The sequence below is a fragment of the Gobio gobio genome, assembly GCF_949357685.1.
Source record: "Gobio gobio genome assembly, chromosome: 18".
Taxonomy (NCBI): Eukaryota; Metazoa; Chordata; class Actinopteri; order Cypriniformes; family Gobionidae; genus Gobio; species Gobio gobio.
Window position 1 is genome coordinate 22,064,421 of NC_137111.1, and position 15,402 is coordinate 22,079,822.

General features: G+C 39.6%; 1 protein-coding gene across 5 annotated transcripts in view; it reads left to right on the forward strand.

Annotated features, from left to right (window-relative positions):
• Nucleotides 1-6,135: 6,135 nt before the first annotated feature.
• Nucleotides 6,136-15,402, forward strand: part of actn1 (actinin, alpha 1) — a 39,024-nt gene continuing 29,757 nt past the window's right edge. For 3 of the 5 annotated variants that reach the window (XM_079842483.1, XM_079842485.1, XM_079842487.1), the window contains exon 1: nt 6,142-6,585. In XM_079842483.1, the coding sequence (XP_079698609.1) occupies nt 6,460-6,585 (126 nt within the window). In that variant the 5' untranslated portion in view covers nt 6,142-6,459. Of the gene's footprint in view, nt 6,586-15,402 lie in introns of all 5 variants that reach the window. The other 2 variants (XM_079842484.1, XM_079842486.1) reach the window with 2 other exon arrangements.

The following is a 15,402-nucleotide window of genomic DNA, read 5'->3' on the forward strand; positions in this document are numbered from 1 at the left end:
AATGCAAGCCCGTGGATGAGAAACAGGTCGCCCTTTAGGAAATGAACTACAGCTTTTCCACTGGCCACACGTACACATGGTCTTGCTCCGATGAGCAGTTCGAGGCAGCCATAAATGGAATCATCTCTCTGTTGTTGAACACGATAAGGAAGCTCCACCCGGCGGTGGAGACCTATGCTTGACAGTTATTTGGCTGAAGTCATTCATGAGTACGGTTACTGAGACACACCCTCAGTCTCCTGTAGAAGTGTGAATTGTCCTCACATCATGACCCCTGTTTTGAGGTGAATCATCTCTAGAAATGTGTTAGTCCTCCAAACGGCAGGCTGGCTTTACTCACCTGTGGAATCAAGGTTTCATGCAAACAAGGCTTTTGCTTGAGATATTTCTCATGACCAGGCCCAAAAATCAACCAGTTTATTTAGATATAAATGTGGGGGCATTTTGTTTTTCATAAATATCATCATTATATTCTAGTCTAGTTTTACTAGTACCTCTCGTTTCTTAGTATTATGATATCTCATGCATTATTACCAGCTACTTATTTTGGTTACACTTTATTTGGTAACACTTTGTTTTATAGTTACATATGTACTTACCATAGTAATAGCAGTAAATGATGCATAATTACATGTAACTAAAGCTAAACCAATACCTAATCATACCATAACCCTATAGTAAGTACATGTAGTTAACTAAATATTACTCAGTTCTTAAATATATAATTACACTGTAACAATGACACCTTAAAATAGTGTAACCATTTATTTTAAAGTGACGTATTACATTGACTTACTCAAGAGAGATTCAAGATTCAAGATTCAAGAGTTTTTATTTGTCACATACACAGTTATATACACAATATACAACTGGCAGTGAAATGTAAACAGGTCCGCTCCATGGACAGTGCAAATAACAGTTACAAGAAATTAAAATAGAAATAGAATAAAATTAGAATAAAAAGTATTAACATAAGTAGAATTATAAATAAATCAAGTAAAAGATAAAAATAGGAAATAAGATAAAAATTAAAATATAAAAATTAAAATATAAAAATATAAAAAAATAAGTGGATATGATAAGTGAGATAAACTGTAGACTTAGAAATAAGTGGTTAACATAAATATATATATATGTATATATAAAGAAGTATAATGTGCAAGGTTTATTACAGGTTGTTACGCAGTAACAATAGGAAAGTAAAGTGCAGTGCAATGGCAGTATGTGGTTGTTAATGTTTAAACTGGATGTTTATGTGTGTGCGGGGGTGAAGTGAAGTCACGTGACTGAGTTCAGGAGTCTGATGGCCTGGGGGAAGAAACTCCTCCTGAGTATTTCAGTCTTTGCCATCAGGCTACGGAAGCGCTTACCAGATGGCAGCAGGGTGAAGTGAGAGTTTGCAGGGTGATTAATGTCTCTGATGATTTTAGTAGCTCTACCTCTGCAGCGTTTGGTGTAGATGTCCTGCAGAGACGGGAGAGCTGAGCCTGAGATGCGCTCGGATAAGCGCACCACTCTTTGCAGGGCTTTGCCATCGTGACTGGTGCTGTTCCCGTACCACGCTGTGATGCACTGAGTCAGGACACTTTCTATCGCCCCTCGATAGAAAGTTTTCAGGATGGCTGGTGAAACCCTGAATTTCCTCAGCTGGCGCAGGTGGTACACTCAAACAAGTACTGAGTAATAATTTACATTTACTTACTATAGAGTTACGGTTAGGGTTTGTTTTAGGTTTAGTTACTTGCAATTATGCATAATATACTGTCATTATAGTAAGTACATGTAGTAACTAGTGCTGTCAAATCAATTAATCGCATTCAAAATAAAAGTTTGTTTACATGATATAGGTGTGTAATGTGTATAATTATTTATAAAATACACATTTATTCATGTATATATTTAAGAAATATTTGCATACTGTATATATCATTATATAATTTATATTATATATCATTTTAAATATTTTATATATAAATTTTATATATACATGTATGTGTGTGTGTATTTAGATATACATAATTATACACAGTACACACATATATTGCGTAAACACAAACTTTTATTTTGGGTGCGATTAAAACATTTTACACTAGTAGTAATGTGTAACTACATCACCTTAAAATAAAGTGTTACCCTTATTTTTTGTATGTAAATTTTAATTTCATAAGGTAAGTGAAACTGACAAAAAGACAAACTTCTTCTCTCTTAATGGGGCCCACACATACGGAATTAAATAATAAATTTTCAGTGTTAAAACAGAATTCATTATTATTATTATGCATCATCATAATTTATTATTATAATCTATTATTATTGATTTAATTCATTAAAAGAGCTACTGAAGTGAAAATCCTTTTCTGTGTGGGAGGGCTGAGGTGACAGAAGGATAAATAATGTTTTTGCTCAGCAGTCGGCGTCTGATCGTGTTTAGTTTTAGTTTCTCTATCCTGTAACCTTGTTAATCTCATTTTGTTTAAATCGGCTGTAACACACTCTTTTATCAACAGGAAATGAATGTGTACCCGCACTCCTTCTTAAAGTCCTTGTGCACATGAGGAGGTTGGTTATTCTTATACTTTTAAATCCAATAGGCCACTCAGAAAACTGAGATAAAATTTCACAAGCTTTGCCTTCATCCAGGCGGCCAGCATCTTATCGGGAACATTGTGACAACAGCTCTAGATACTGTTGAGTTTCACACTCAAGGGGGGCAGGGGGTGGTAGTGGCAGTTTGTGCCGGATTATAGCCGGAATCCTTTCAAACTGACCCAGGGATCATCCATATGAACAGATTCACCCTCCATAACATGGTCTACCTCTTCATATGTTTAGATGGGGAGACGAGGAGAAAAAGTTGTGTGCTAGCGTGAAAACCCTTAGAGATGTAGAAAAGTTTGAGTGTCTAATGTGTTTAGTTGTGTGTGTGAGGAAGAGCGAGGGAGTGTCTTTGTGATCCATGTTGAAGCTGTGCATGTAAATTAGACCTTCTGTTGTGAAATATCTTCCAATGTGTGTATGTGTCTGGTGGACCACAGGAACACTGTTGCCCATCCATTAACATTTTGTCCTAGGTCCTCTGAATTTAAGCGGCGAGTGTAGTGGGGTTTATTTTAGTAATTTAACAGCCGTCTTGTCTGTGTGACTGGTTTTAGTAAAATTATTAAATGACATGTGGCTGCCTGTCTACCCTGACTGTACGCAGTTTTGTTTACGTTGGTGTTGAGAATGGCAAGGGTTATGTAGATATTTAGATGGCATATGAATCATTTGAATAAATTCTGAGTAGATAAATATCTGAATGTTGAGCTTGGCACAAAGGTCCAGTGTAAACTTTTCTCTGACTAATCCCAAAGCAATCTTCATAATCTTTATAGAAAGTGGATTCACTCAAGTGCATATGACTGCAAGAAGGCTATATTTTCAAAGTGGCATTTAATGGTAAATGAGGCATCCAGATACTTTTGCCACTTGTGTGTGTGTTGTTGTTGTTGTTGTTTTGTAAACCTGTATTTTTGCATGGACGTGCTAGTCAAGTGCAGTGTCCATTGGGATACATTTATGATGAGAGCAGCAGCCCATGGCAGACAGTTGATTATTCAAGCTTTACTGAAGCCAAGAGCAGCAGCACATCCCTGGGGAACCAACCAGCATCTCTCCCAGAATTATATAGGCACATAAAGAAGACTATTAGGCCTATGGTAAATCACTGATAATCTCGAAAGAAACAGAAATCGTATTGTTTTTCCTCAATGATCTATTACACTGCTTCAAGAGAAAGTGTTTCCTGTTTACACAATCATAGGTCAAAAGTTCCCAAGTTTAGTGATCTAGATAGTGAATCAGCAGCTAGACTGGTGGTGTTTAAAATCGTCTGAGGAGCTTCATATCAAAAGACATGCAGAACATTCCGGTCAACGTTTTCCTGCGCGAATTTCTCTGTTTATTCATATGCCAAACGAAAGAGGAAAAAAAAATCAACGTGTGAGCGAAATATAATGATGGCGAACACATAAATACGTTTGTCATAAGGTGAACAAAAGTTAAATTTATGTTGGCGAGAGAGTGTTTTACTGCTTTGATGAAGCAGCAGCGTCGAGAATAAGATCTCACTGTCTGTGCGCTTAACCTGTGACGTCACTTTCCCAAACATTTGCCGCTTGGAAGTTTGTCCATATATGGAAGAGCGATCCAGAGTACAGTGAGTTCATAGTGCGCGAGTGTGCTTCTGACCTACTCATACTTTTAGGGATAAAATTGCTGAAGAATGTTCCTAGAATTACGCAAAATCAGATACAACTTCCTTTTAGGTCCTCAGATAGATGGTAAAACACTACACTAAACTTAAATCTCTAAGTTGGCTGAACATGTCAAATGTCACCAACACTTATAGGCTACTTGACTACGTTTTCTTGTGACCTATACAAAGTTTTATCAAATCAAAAAAGATGAGCTAATTTGCTTGAGAAATTTGAGGTAATCACTTTCTATAGGTAAATTCAAAGTATTAATTTTGATATCTATGGTAAAACACTAAGAATATGTGAGCCAAAGAGGGGTTATTCCTCTGCAGACGAGGACTTCTGTTCACCAGGTGGGGGCTTTACCCTACATGGCAGAGGCATTCAGTCCCAAACAACGTCCTTCTTTGGAATGTTGGGAGGATGGAGGCAGGAGGTGGACTTTGATCTGATGCCATGCACTGGGGATGTTAACGGTGTGAAGTTTTACAGCATTGACAAATATGAAATACATGTACATGTGTTATTGTATCACACAGTAGCCTATAATACAGTACATATATTATGTATACGTATTATATATATAATATGTAACAAAAAATACAGAGAATAAAAATAAAAGTCAAATCACAGCTCAAGCTTTATTGTCATATGACACTTAGACAGACAGGTGGCTAAACACAACAAACATAACACAATATATAATAGAATAACTATAATAACTTTAAAAATAACTTAAGGAGATATGAATATATACAAAATAGCAGCAGGATTTGTTATGCAGTAGAGTGAGTAGTAAAAATGCACCATAGATTTACGAAAGGAAGCAATGGGCAGTACAGTAAGATGTTCCAAGCTGTGCATCACAGAAATGAACTGTTAACCCTTGTTCAGCCAATGCAGGGCATCAAATACTCATAAGGCGAACATCTGTTTGTGTCAGAGCACGCAATGGCTGTTCAAACATGCCCTGCATAAACAGAACTAATCATTTCAATCCTGTTCCAAAAATAACCACAAGGATTCAAAAGAGGAAATCTCATCGTATTAAACTTCACAGCTTTTCTTCCCCAAGATGATGAATATGAGGGATATCCTCTGCCAGTCCAGGCAGACTTCTTTATGGAAAAGGTCTAACCCATATCTAACCGCACATGGCCTTGCTCTGAAGCAGTGGCAGCATCCATCTTCAGTCTTTTATCTATTCCCATAAATTATAATGGTGTGAAAGTCACATATAGGCTCCAGATTAAGATGGTAGCTGTGTTTTGGAACATGGTTTTTAGCTGGTGCAAGCTGGTCATTATCTGGTTGACCAAGATACCATGTTCCAAAAAAACAACAATAGTTTGACCACTATAAACTGATAGAACAAATTGGTAGACGTCTGTTTTTTGTCCAAGATGGTCTACCAGACTAATGATCTGTTTGGACCAGTTACCATGTTTCAAAACATATAGTGATCAGCACAAGATTGATTTTCTAGCATAGATACTAATTATTTGACAATATGATGGGATTTCTTTGGATGTGGTATCTTCCACCACTTTCCTCCACCCTAAAAGAGGAACATGAGCACTGTTACCTGAGACACGGTGAGATAAAACAAACCTAGGGTGTGGTCACCTGGAGGGCATAGAGAAAACATTAAAGTATTTTTAATAGCAAGAAATATATTACAATTATTTACAAATCTTTAAATAAATAAACAATCATAAATTCATTCTGAAATTAATTCCAGTGGCACAAACCTAACTAAAAGCTTTTCTAATACCTTCGCCGCTGCAGACAACCTACACCAAATCTATTAACGGACAACGATATTAACCAATCACCACCGAGCCTTTCTAGTGGGCGGGCTTTAAAGGTTTGCACACTAGCCAATCAGACGCCCTGCGTCTCTTTTTATTTTTTTTCCGTTACTGTGAAGTTTTTGCTGCCGATGCTCGTGCTGGAGGTTCTGCCTACTCGCCACTCTGGATAGCGGCCGTGAAAAAACGGACAGAACGAGAAAGACAAGGAGGCACGGACTTTGGGGCGAGTGAACGGGGCAGGGAAAACGAGGCAGCGACGTTAGTTTCGTCCCCATCGTTTTAAGTGCGCACAGGAGTGTTTACTGCAGCGCTCTGTGGGAGAGAGAGAGAGAGAGAGAGAGAGAGAGAGAGAGAGAGGGAGAGAGAGAGACCGGAGGACCGGAGAGAGACGGGAACAGCAGTTCAGAATGGATCACCACCAACCACATCATCATCATCAATATGATGGAGGAGAGAACGACTATATGCAGCAGGAAGATGACTGGGATCGGGATATGCTGCTTGACCCCGCCTGGGAGAAACAACAGCGAAAGGTACGCGCTATAATCTCTCCACACCACCGGTTTAAGGTGCAGAGACTTTCTGCAAACGAGCAGAAAAAAATAACGTTACCATGTCGAGTTGAGGAGATGTAAGGGCCCCGTCCGGAATCCGAGTCATTGAGTTGTGGGCTGCTGGTGAAATAGGCTTTGCATTGCGACGCATGCATGAATTTGTTTATTTTGTGTCTTGCAAATTTGTTTGTCTCTAACAAGCGTGTACAGAACATTAAAAGCGTGTATGGCACTCTGTATTCGTAAAGCTTTAGTCTTAATTATAAGAAACTTGAGGAACATCTGTTGCGGGAATGCGCATGTTCCTATTCACCACTGTCTGTCCATTCATTTGAGCGTTATGACGGCCCGCCCCCAGTCAAACGATCCGGACCCTGATCACCGGACACCGTGCGCCCACCTACCCTCTTCACCGCGCGCAACAGATGTCAGCGACAGCAGCCTTTTCTCTGTGGATGCGGCTCATATGATCCGCTGCGCGCGCACAGAGCACGAGCTCACTTTATTTACGGTCAGGACACGCAGACCCTGTCTGGTGTTTTAACGTGTGACCCATGTAGAGATGAGAACCATTCTGTTTGCCAAATGAGGAGGCAATTTAAGATTACAATATACCTTAATTTAGCAAAAGGCATGTTTCCATTTTTAAAGTATACAACAGATTTTATAATAAGGCTTTTAACTAACTTACAACTTGTCATATGAACATCTAGTCAGTAACTGCATTAAGTGCATCAAAATTCAGGTTTTGATTCACTTCGCGTTGATCACGACGGAAGTAGGCCTAATAATTTGCGGTTTAAATTAGTCAGATTAATTTAGGAACATTTCATACCGATTCACAAGTCTTTTTGATTCACTTACATGATTTGTATATAGGAGTTGTTTGTTCGAAAATCGAACTTCGCCGTGTGTTTTAGATTCACGCAAAGAACCGGTTCATAAGAGTCGTTCGTTCGGGTATTATTTAGACTGTACGGATTAGATTCAGTAGCGGTGAGGAAGAGTTGTTAGCAGACACTGCCAGAGTATTTTAATACGGTGTTCAGTGCTCAGCGGTAGAAGAATGCACGTTAACAGAGCCGGACGTCATAAAATCATTTAGTTCCGGTATGTTTAACGGTCCTGATGAAGAACCGGCTCTCGGTTGCCAACTCTAGGCCCGTGGCTGCTCCGTTAACGCATTCCGGTAGACCTTTAGTCGGGGGAGGGGAGTGTTTATAAAAAATCTCTCTGATGTGATTTTCTGCACAGAAGTCTTAAAACTATTTGAAATATGAGTGAAACATTTGTCGCTCCCACACTCATTTCTTCCCCTTTGGAAAACGGGGAGGAAAAAAGAACGAGTGCTGGAATCTGCTGCGGTTTGGGCTGGGCTTGTCAGGGAGCGAGTCTGCCCAAAAATGGTAATAACAGACCCCGTACACGACTGCTGGAAAACTTTCCCGGGTTACTTTTTTTCCCTTCCTCGAAAGCTTGTAGACTTCTGAATGAGGTCATCAGCTACCGGCGGGAAAGACTCATGCTCAGGTATGCAGGCAGAGTCCTTCACTTCAGCCCCTACAACCATAAACCCATGACAAAACCATGTGTCAACAGTTTACACCAGCCCAGACATGCGGTTCCTACTTAACTGAGTGTTAAGAGATAAATTAAAAATACGTTTTACATTAGTAGCCTTGTGCAGGATCATCATTTAGATTTTTTTTTACACATTGACCGTTGTTTATGTCATGGTGTGTATGTGTGGTGGATCAGATGGAAATGAGAAACACAACTAGAAAAAGCCCTGAAGTGTTTTTTCCCCCTCAAATGTCTCATGATATAAGCTCTACATTGTGTTAGAGCATCATTTCCGACACACACACACACACACACACACACACACACACACACACACACACACACACACACACACACACACACACACACACACACACACACACGTCTGCTCCATACTGCCCATTAAACACCCTCTGTGAATTTAATGATGTGTGTGTGAGTGTGCATGTACAGTATATGTGTGTCAGACAAATTGGTTATTGTTCTGCTTTCTGACAGGGCTGAAAGGTCAGTAGAGAAGTGAAGTAAAGTCTGTTCTGCAAACACACACACACACTTGCAGGTATAGAGGGCAGCCCTCTCGTAAAAGACATATGGAATAAGTCAAATCTGGAGTGAATTTGCGTTGAGAAAGTGAATGCATGTGAGAAAACATCTTATTGGCTGCAGTTTATGTTTATGTGTTAAAGTATTTCAGCAAGTTTAGACTGGACCAATAGAATCAGAAACACATTTTCCTGTCTATTAACCTCTGTGCATGTCTGTAAGAGTTTGTCTGCAAATTGAGGGGGGAAAAGGCCCTCGGGCTGGACAGGTGTGAGGTGATTTTGCAAGACCTTATGAACTCTTGTCCTTTTTGCCTGGCCCCATCTGTGAGGTCAGATTTTCATTGTTATGTTCACGTGTCCCATTATGTCGCCCATCAGAGAAGGCTTATAGGGTCTTCAGTTCTTTTTGTATTGCCACAAGACACAGTTCTGTTAGGTTTCAGTGAATGTTCTGTTTACATTTAAACTACTGTTCAAAAGTTTGGGGTCAGTCGCTCACGACCCATGCGAACACTCCACTCATGCTCCAATAACATGACAACATGAAATTTCTATGTAGTATACGGTCTGCAATAGCCCTACTGTGCTCTAACATGGTGTGATATTGCCGTGCTGGGCAACACTGGTAAAAGGACGCTCCCCTTTAGTTCACTGATCCGTTCCCCACTACATCTGATAATAATAGCTTTTTAGGACTTCTAAGATCTAAGATTTGTACAATTGGTCAAAAAATAAATCTGTTAAATCTGATTCTGTTGCATAGAACTGAATAAAGAATAATATATTGATATTTAATATTTTAAAATGATTAGTTCCAGTCCTTGATTCTGATTGGTCAATAGCTGTTTTATTCACGATAAAGCACGGCTATGACTGACCACTTCACCCAACAGTTCTCTGTATCACTGCACAACACCCTTAGCAACCACTCTTAGCATCGTGTTTGTTCTTATTGATATTGTTCATTGAAGCTTTGAAAACCTAAACTGTATTATGTAGAGAGGGAGATCAATTGAGCAAGTGTACCTGCATTTAGAATGTCCGCTGCGATATCTTGTCTTTTTAACAGTTAAGGGGTTTTCCCGTGCCCTGACACTGACAGCGCTAGTCTAAACATTTTTCAGTTGTGTGCTCCGTGTTCACAACAAGTTTCAGTCCTTTCAATATAAAAGTCTTCACTACTGAGTGACTCACTCATTAAGACTAGGGGTGGGAGAAAAGGTTGCATCGATGCATCGCGATTCGTTATCTAACGATTCAGAATCGATTCTCAAAAATTCAGAATCGATTCTGTGCTCAATTCAAACTGCCATTTCACCACTGTGCGCGCGGTCACTGGCCAAACAGAAAAACCCGTTGATAGACGAACGTTCGTATGCTGGTGAATTGACCGTTCGCAAAGACCCGCCCCCTTTAGTTACTGTCCGACAAGCCATGGGCCTCTTACGCCACATGCACGTTTTCACGTAGAGAAAATACATCGCGGAGCAAAGAGACCACTGACAACACGCCGACAGACAGGACAGAGCAAGTAAACACCGTTTTTCAAGTTCAAGTCCACTGACATTAATCTACTAACTCTCCTGACTGCTTTGTCGAACAAACCGGCAGATTCGGCGATGTGATTGGTCAGATCGGCTGTCCATCAAACTTGCGGCGAAGGGTGAATTTGAAGATAAAATGGACAAACCATGACCTGCTCCATCAAATTTGAAATTGACTGTGTGGCAACATTTTGGATTTTCTGAAGACACCGAAAAAGATGTCGTTGATAAAAGCCATACTGTGTGCAAACTCTGTGGCACCAAATTCAAATATTTTTGGTGCCACAGAGTTTGCACACAGTATGGCTGTATTTGCACATGTATTTGCACAGCAGGATAAATAGTTACCAAAAAAGTATGTCAAGAATCGTTTTGGGATTCGGATCGTTACTCCCAGAATCAGAATCAGATCGGATCATTAAGTGCATTAAGATTCCCACCCCTAATGAAGACAGTCTTTGCCGCAATCTTTTGCCGTAATAATGTAGCTTCTGTTGCTGTTCACGGTCAGGGACTATTTTTTCCAGCGGAAGGAAGGCTTTTAGTGATTTTACTGCATGAAAGTTGCATTGATACATATTTTTTGGCTTTAATATTTGTATTGTGTGGTAACCGTTTTATCAAAGCAATAAGGTACTCGAGGCTAGTCATGGCTGAAGGGGTTACTCTGCTTTGTGTCGTGCCTAACAACGCCCTTCAGCCGTGACTTATTCATGATACAGCACAGCATCTCGGACCTTCTTGCTTACTTAATATATTTTCTGTCCAATTTTAGTGTTACTTTCAATAAAAGTGTGGTTATTTTGTTTTGTCGGCTTGTTTAAAAAAAAAAAATTCAGTATCATTAAAATAATTGAATATCAAAACAATTACACAAAAAATCTAGAATTTTCTGTTTTGGTCCTTAATTTGCCCATGCTCAACAGTGTTTTTTTTGTTTGTTGCCAAAATACTGTATTTTGGTAAAAGTTGAGACCGGTTTCATACATTCAAATGGTAGTTTAACAATTTCTTAATGGCTTGTTAAGTATATAGGGAACCAAAACTTCAGAGACTTAAAATCACCCTAGCAACCACTTAGCAGCTCCCTAGCAACAAGCCACTACATCCTAGCATTATGTTAGCGAGTTTCCTTTAGAAAATGTGAAAATGTGTCTGGATAGAAGTGGGTTATTTTTAAGTGTTTCCTTACTGTAGTGCATTGGGCAGGTTTTAAATGGTTCTGATTGCAAGTCTTGACTGCTCTGATAAGAAAGATGTAGATCTTCAGAAAAAGGAACAGGTTCAGCTCTACTGAATCTGAGATGTATATCTGACAATCTGCATTGTGCATTTTTAAGGTGGTAAAGGGTTAATGTAGGCGGGGCAAGCTTCTTCTGGCTTTTTCAGTCTAAAGAATTAAAGTAGGTCTGCTTGTCGCAATCAATCCTCTGTTTTTCTCGGTATCTTTCACTCTTTCCCTTTCTCCCCACCCCTATTAGAGGGGGTAAGTTGAGTATCCCAAGAGGATACAGTGACTGTTTTTTAGCCGGTGTGAGGTGAGTTCCCTGAAATCTGTTGCAGATCTCAGATCTAAGACGTTTTTAATTCTCTGTGGAGATAGTGACATACATGACTGACTATGTTTTTCCTCATTTTAAAATCAGATTTTTCATAAGCATTCCATGAAGCATGGTAAAATGCGAGTACTGCTCTCTTATTGCTAGCTGAAAGCATAATACAATTAGCCAGAATATCTAATAAACCAACACGCAGACAGCAGGGTATGTGTAAAACTTTGTGAATGGCAGCTGCTTCAATTACGTGGAGTTCTGCAGGCACAGATGCCATGTAGGCCTGCATATAACACGTGATGTCCTTAGGCGTCATCATTGCATGCAAGCTTAATGAAGCCACTTAATGAAAGCTGGCATTTTCAGTTCTTGAGCAGAAGCTTTAATTTAGCCAGTGTTGTACCGAGTGACGTTACAGCATTAGAAATTAGTTTTCTACATTTCAGTGTGGTTGTTATAAATGGTAGAAAGCAATGGCGGCTGTGTCATAAGGCCATAACCATGTATGGAACATACTCTTAATTCAAAATAGTACGATTATGTTCTTTTTTCATGCCTAACCTAATTAGTATCCATAAGATAATCCATCACTATTTCATGACATCATAACCAGCGCGTCTGTGAACACACACAGCTGTCTCCACCAGAATTACATTTCCTGTCCTGGAGTTTGATGTCAGGACGTGATGAGGTACTTTATCCCTTGCTGTGCTCCTTCAACCAATGAAAGAACAGCTTGAATATATCTACAATAGTGCAGAAAATGCTGCCACATCATTTACTGAGACTCTGTGTGTGTGTGTGTGTGTGTGTTTGTGCGCTCGAGCCAGACGAAGATGCTGTGGGTGGGATGCAGTTTATTGATGTGTGTGTGTGTGTGTATGTATGTGTGTGTGTTCTTAAAAAGTTTCTTTTATTGACTGAGTTTGCAAAGTCAAATATGTCGAGTCAGACTTTTTATCTTCGTGAAAGTCAAGCTCTTCATGCAAATCATCACGTGCCGCTTCTCACCGGATGATGTTCTCAAAACAAGGACGTTGGTTGTTCCCTTGGACTATCTGACAGAGTTACCAAGAACCAGGCCTTATTATTCCCCATATATAACCTGTGTAGATAATGAAACATCGCCCAGGGCTGCAACAAGCTGCAATGAGGAGATGTGCACACATAAACTGTGATTGTGTGTTTTAACTTGAATTAACGTAAAAAGCAGTGATCCGAGCAAGTCAGCGCTTAGCTCTAAGTGAAGCCGCTGGCTGTGTTGATAGGATTATTAATGAGCTATTAAACTGTGCGTCTGGAAACATGAAAATAAGAGACAGGCTCACCTTAGGAGGGTGTAGTGTGTGTGGGGGGGATGGCTAATGTGGAATGTGTGTGGAACCGAGACAGTGGGCCGCACGTCTCAGGGGCTGATCAGCACTTCCTGTCTGGAGGAGAAAGCCAGCAGACACCAACAAACAGCCCACTAATAGACAGATAGGGAGAGGGAGAAACAGATGGAAACTAAAGTAGATTTTTACATTTGTGCATGGGGTTGTGACCAGGGTTTGAAATTAACACCTGCCAACCCACTGTGGCGGGTAACGCTGTCAAATCACTAGCCAATTTGGCGGGTTACTTATTATGTTTAGTCACTTTGTTGGGGAAGTTTGTGTAAGCCAAATCTGCAAGTTCCTCAAATCTGTGCTGATTTAGTGCAAATACTCAGCTTGTGAGTCATCATGATAAATTAAATTAAAAGTGTACTTGCGCAGAATCTGCGCACAACTGGCTTACTTGAACATACACGTCACTACGCAACAAATATGCTTGTTCATTTGCATTGAAGCTATAGCGAAGATTAAAAAAACATAATAATGTGTAAAAATGCATAAAAATTGACTGGTATGTTTGACAACCCTATTTGCGCAGATGTGAGAAGAGTTCAAGTTTAAAGGTTTAGTTCACCCAAAAATGAAAATTCTGTCATTAATTACTCACCCTCATGTCGTTCGACACCCGTAAGACCTCCGTTCATCTTCGGAACACAAATGAAGATATTTTTGTTGAAAGCTGATGGCTGAGAAAGGCCTCAGATAGGCCTCCATTGGCATTCAGTACATTCACACTCACAAGACCCATAAAAGGCACTAAACACGTCGTTACAAAGTCCATCTCACTACAGTGGCTCTACAATAATTTTACGAAGAGACAACAATAGTTTTTGTGCGCAAAAAAAAATTAAAATAACAACTTTATTCCACAAGTTCTCGTCTTCCGTGTAGGCCTATCTGAGGCCTTTCTCAGCCATCAGCTTTCAACTAAAATATCTTCATTTGTGTTCCGAAGATGAACGGAGGTCTTACGGGTGTCGAACGACATGAGGGTGAGTAATTAATGACATAATTTTCATTTTTGGGTGAACTAACCCTTTAAGCTAAGCCACAGTTAAGGCTTATACTCAGGGTTTGAGGTTTGTTCAAAGATTTAGCCAACACCACTAATGAGAAGGGTATAGGAGAGACAGACAGGCATTTTATCTGTTGAATGGGGATGATGTCATTGTCTGTGTGTGTGTGTGTGTGTGGTCAGCATTTTGTTTAAACGGGTAACAGCTGTAACACCTGTCACACGTGCACACCTGACAAGGCGGAGCTAATGAATAGATGAGGAGAACACAGGCCTTTGTGTCTTGTGAGAAGCTTTCTCTGGTTTTCACACTTGATGCAGTGGGTTAGGGATGTACAGATATTAAAGTTCTGGCTGATACTGAAGCTGGTCATATTTATAGGTTATCTGGCATAACATGGAAATAATGATTAAATATTAAATTAGATTACCATTTAAATATTAAGTTTAAAGAATTAACCAGCAATATTATTAAATAATAATAAACATTTCTATACTATTTTGTCTGAATAAATAAAAACAAAATACAATTTTGTATTGTTATGCTACAAGTGAATTTAGACATAGCAATATAATGTAAAGTATGATAAGTGAATGTTCATGTTAAAAAAAAAACCTTTTAAGCGGGTGCAAAGGTAATCTAGATGTAATCTTTTAATTTTTGGGTGAACTATCCCTTTTATATGATGAACTACAACTGTGGTTTCTCTTCAAGGACAGCTTATTTTAATTTGAGGGGTTTGTTAAAGCTACACTGTGTGATATTTCCCCCATCTAGCGGTTAAAAGGAATATGACCATCCAGTGAATATTAGTTTCTCTTCCTCTCAATTACCCGTATTCGTTTGAACTCCTACGGTGGCCGATTTAGTCCAAGATTAATATGGCTTCTAGTTCGACCGCGTCCACATTCGACACGGAGCCATCGAGTGTTAAAACGCGAAAGGCAAAGCTTGAATTTACGGGTATGTCCCTCTTTAGCTAATGTACTTTCAAGATGGAGGGGCAACATGGCGACCCGCATTCGAACCCCTTACCCATATGTATTTTCAATGGCATATTATAAACTTACGAGAATACTTTATTACTAGGGTTGAGAACCGAGAACCGGTTCTTATTCAGAACCGAAACTGATTTTTGAAAAATACCAGAACCGCGCGAAATTCCTAAGTTTCGGTTCCGAAAACGGTTCTGGTCC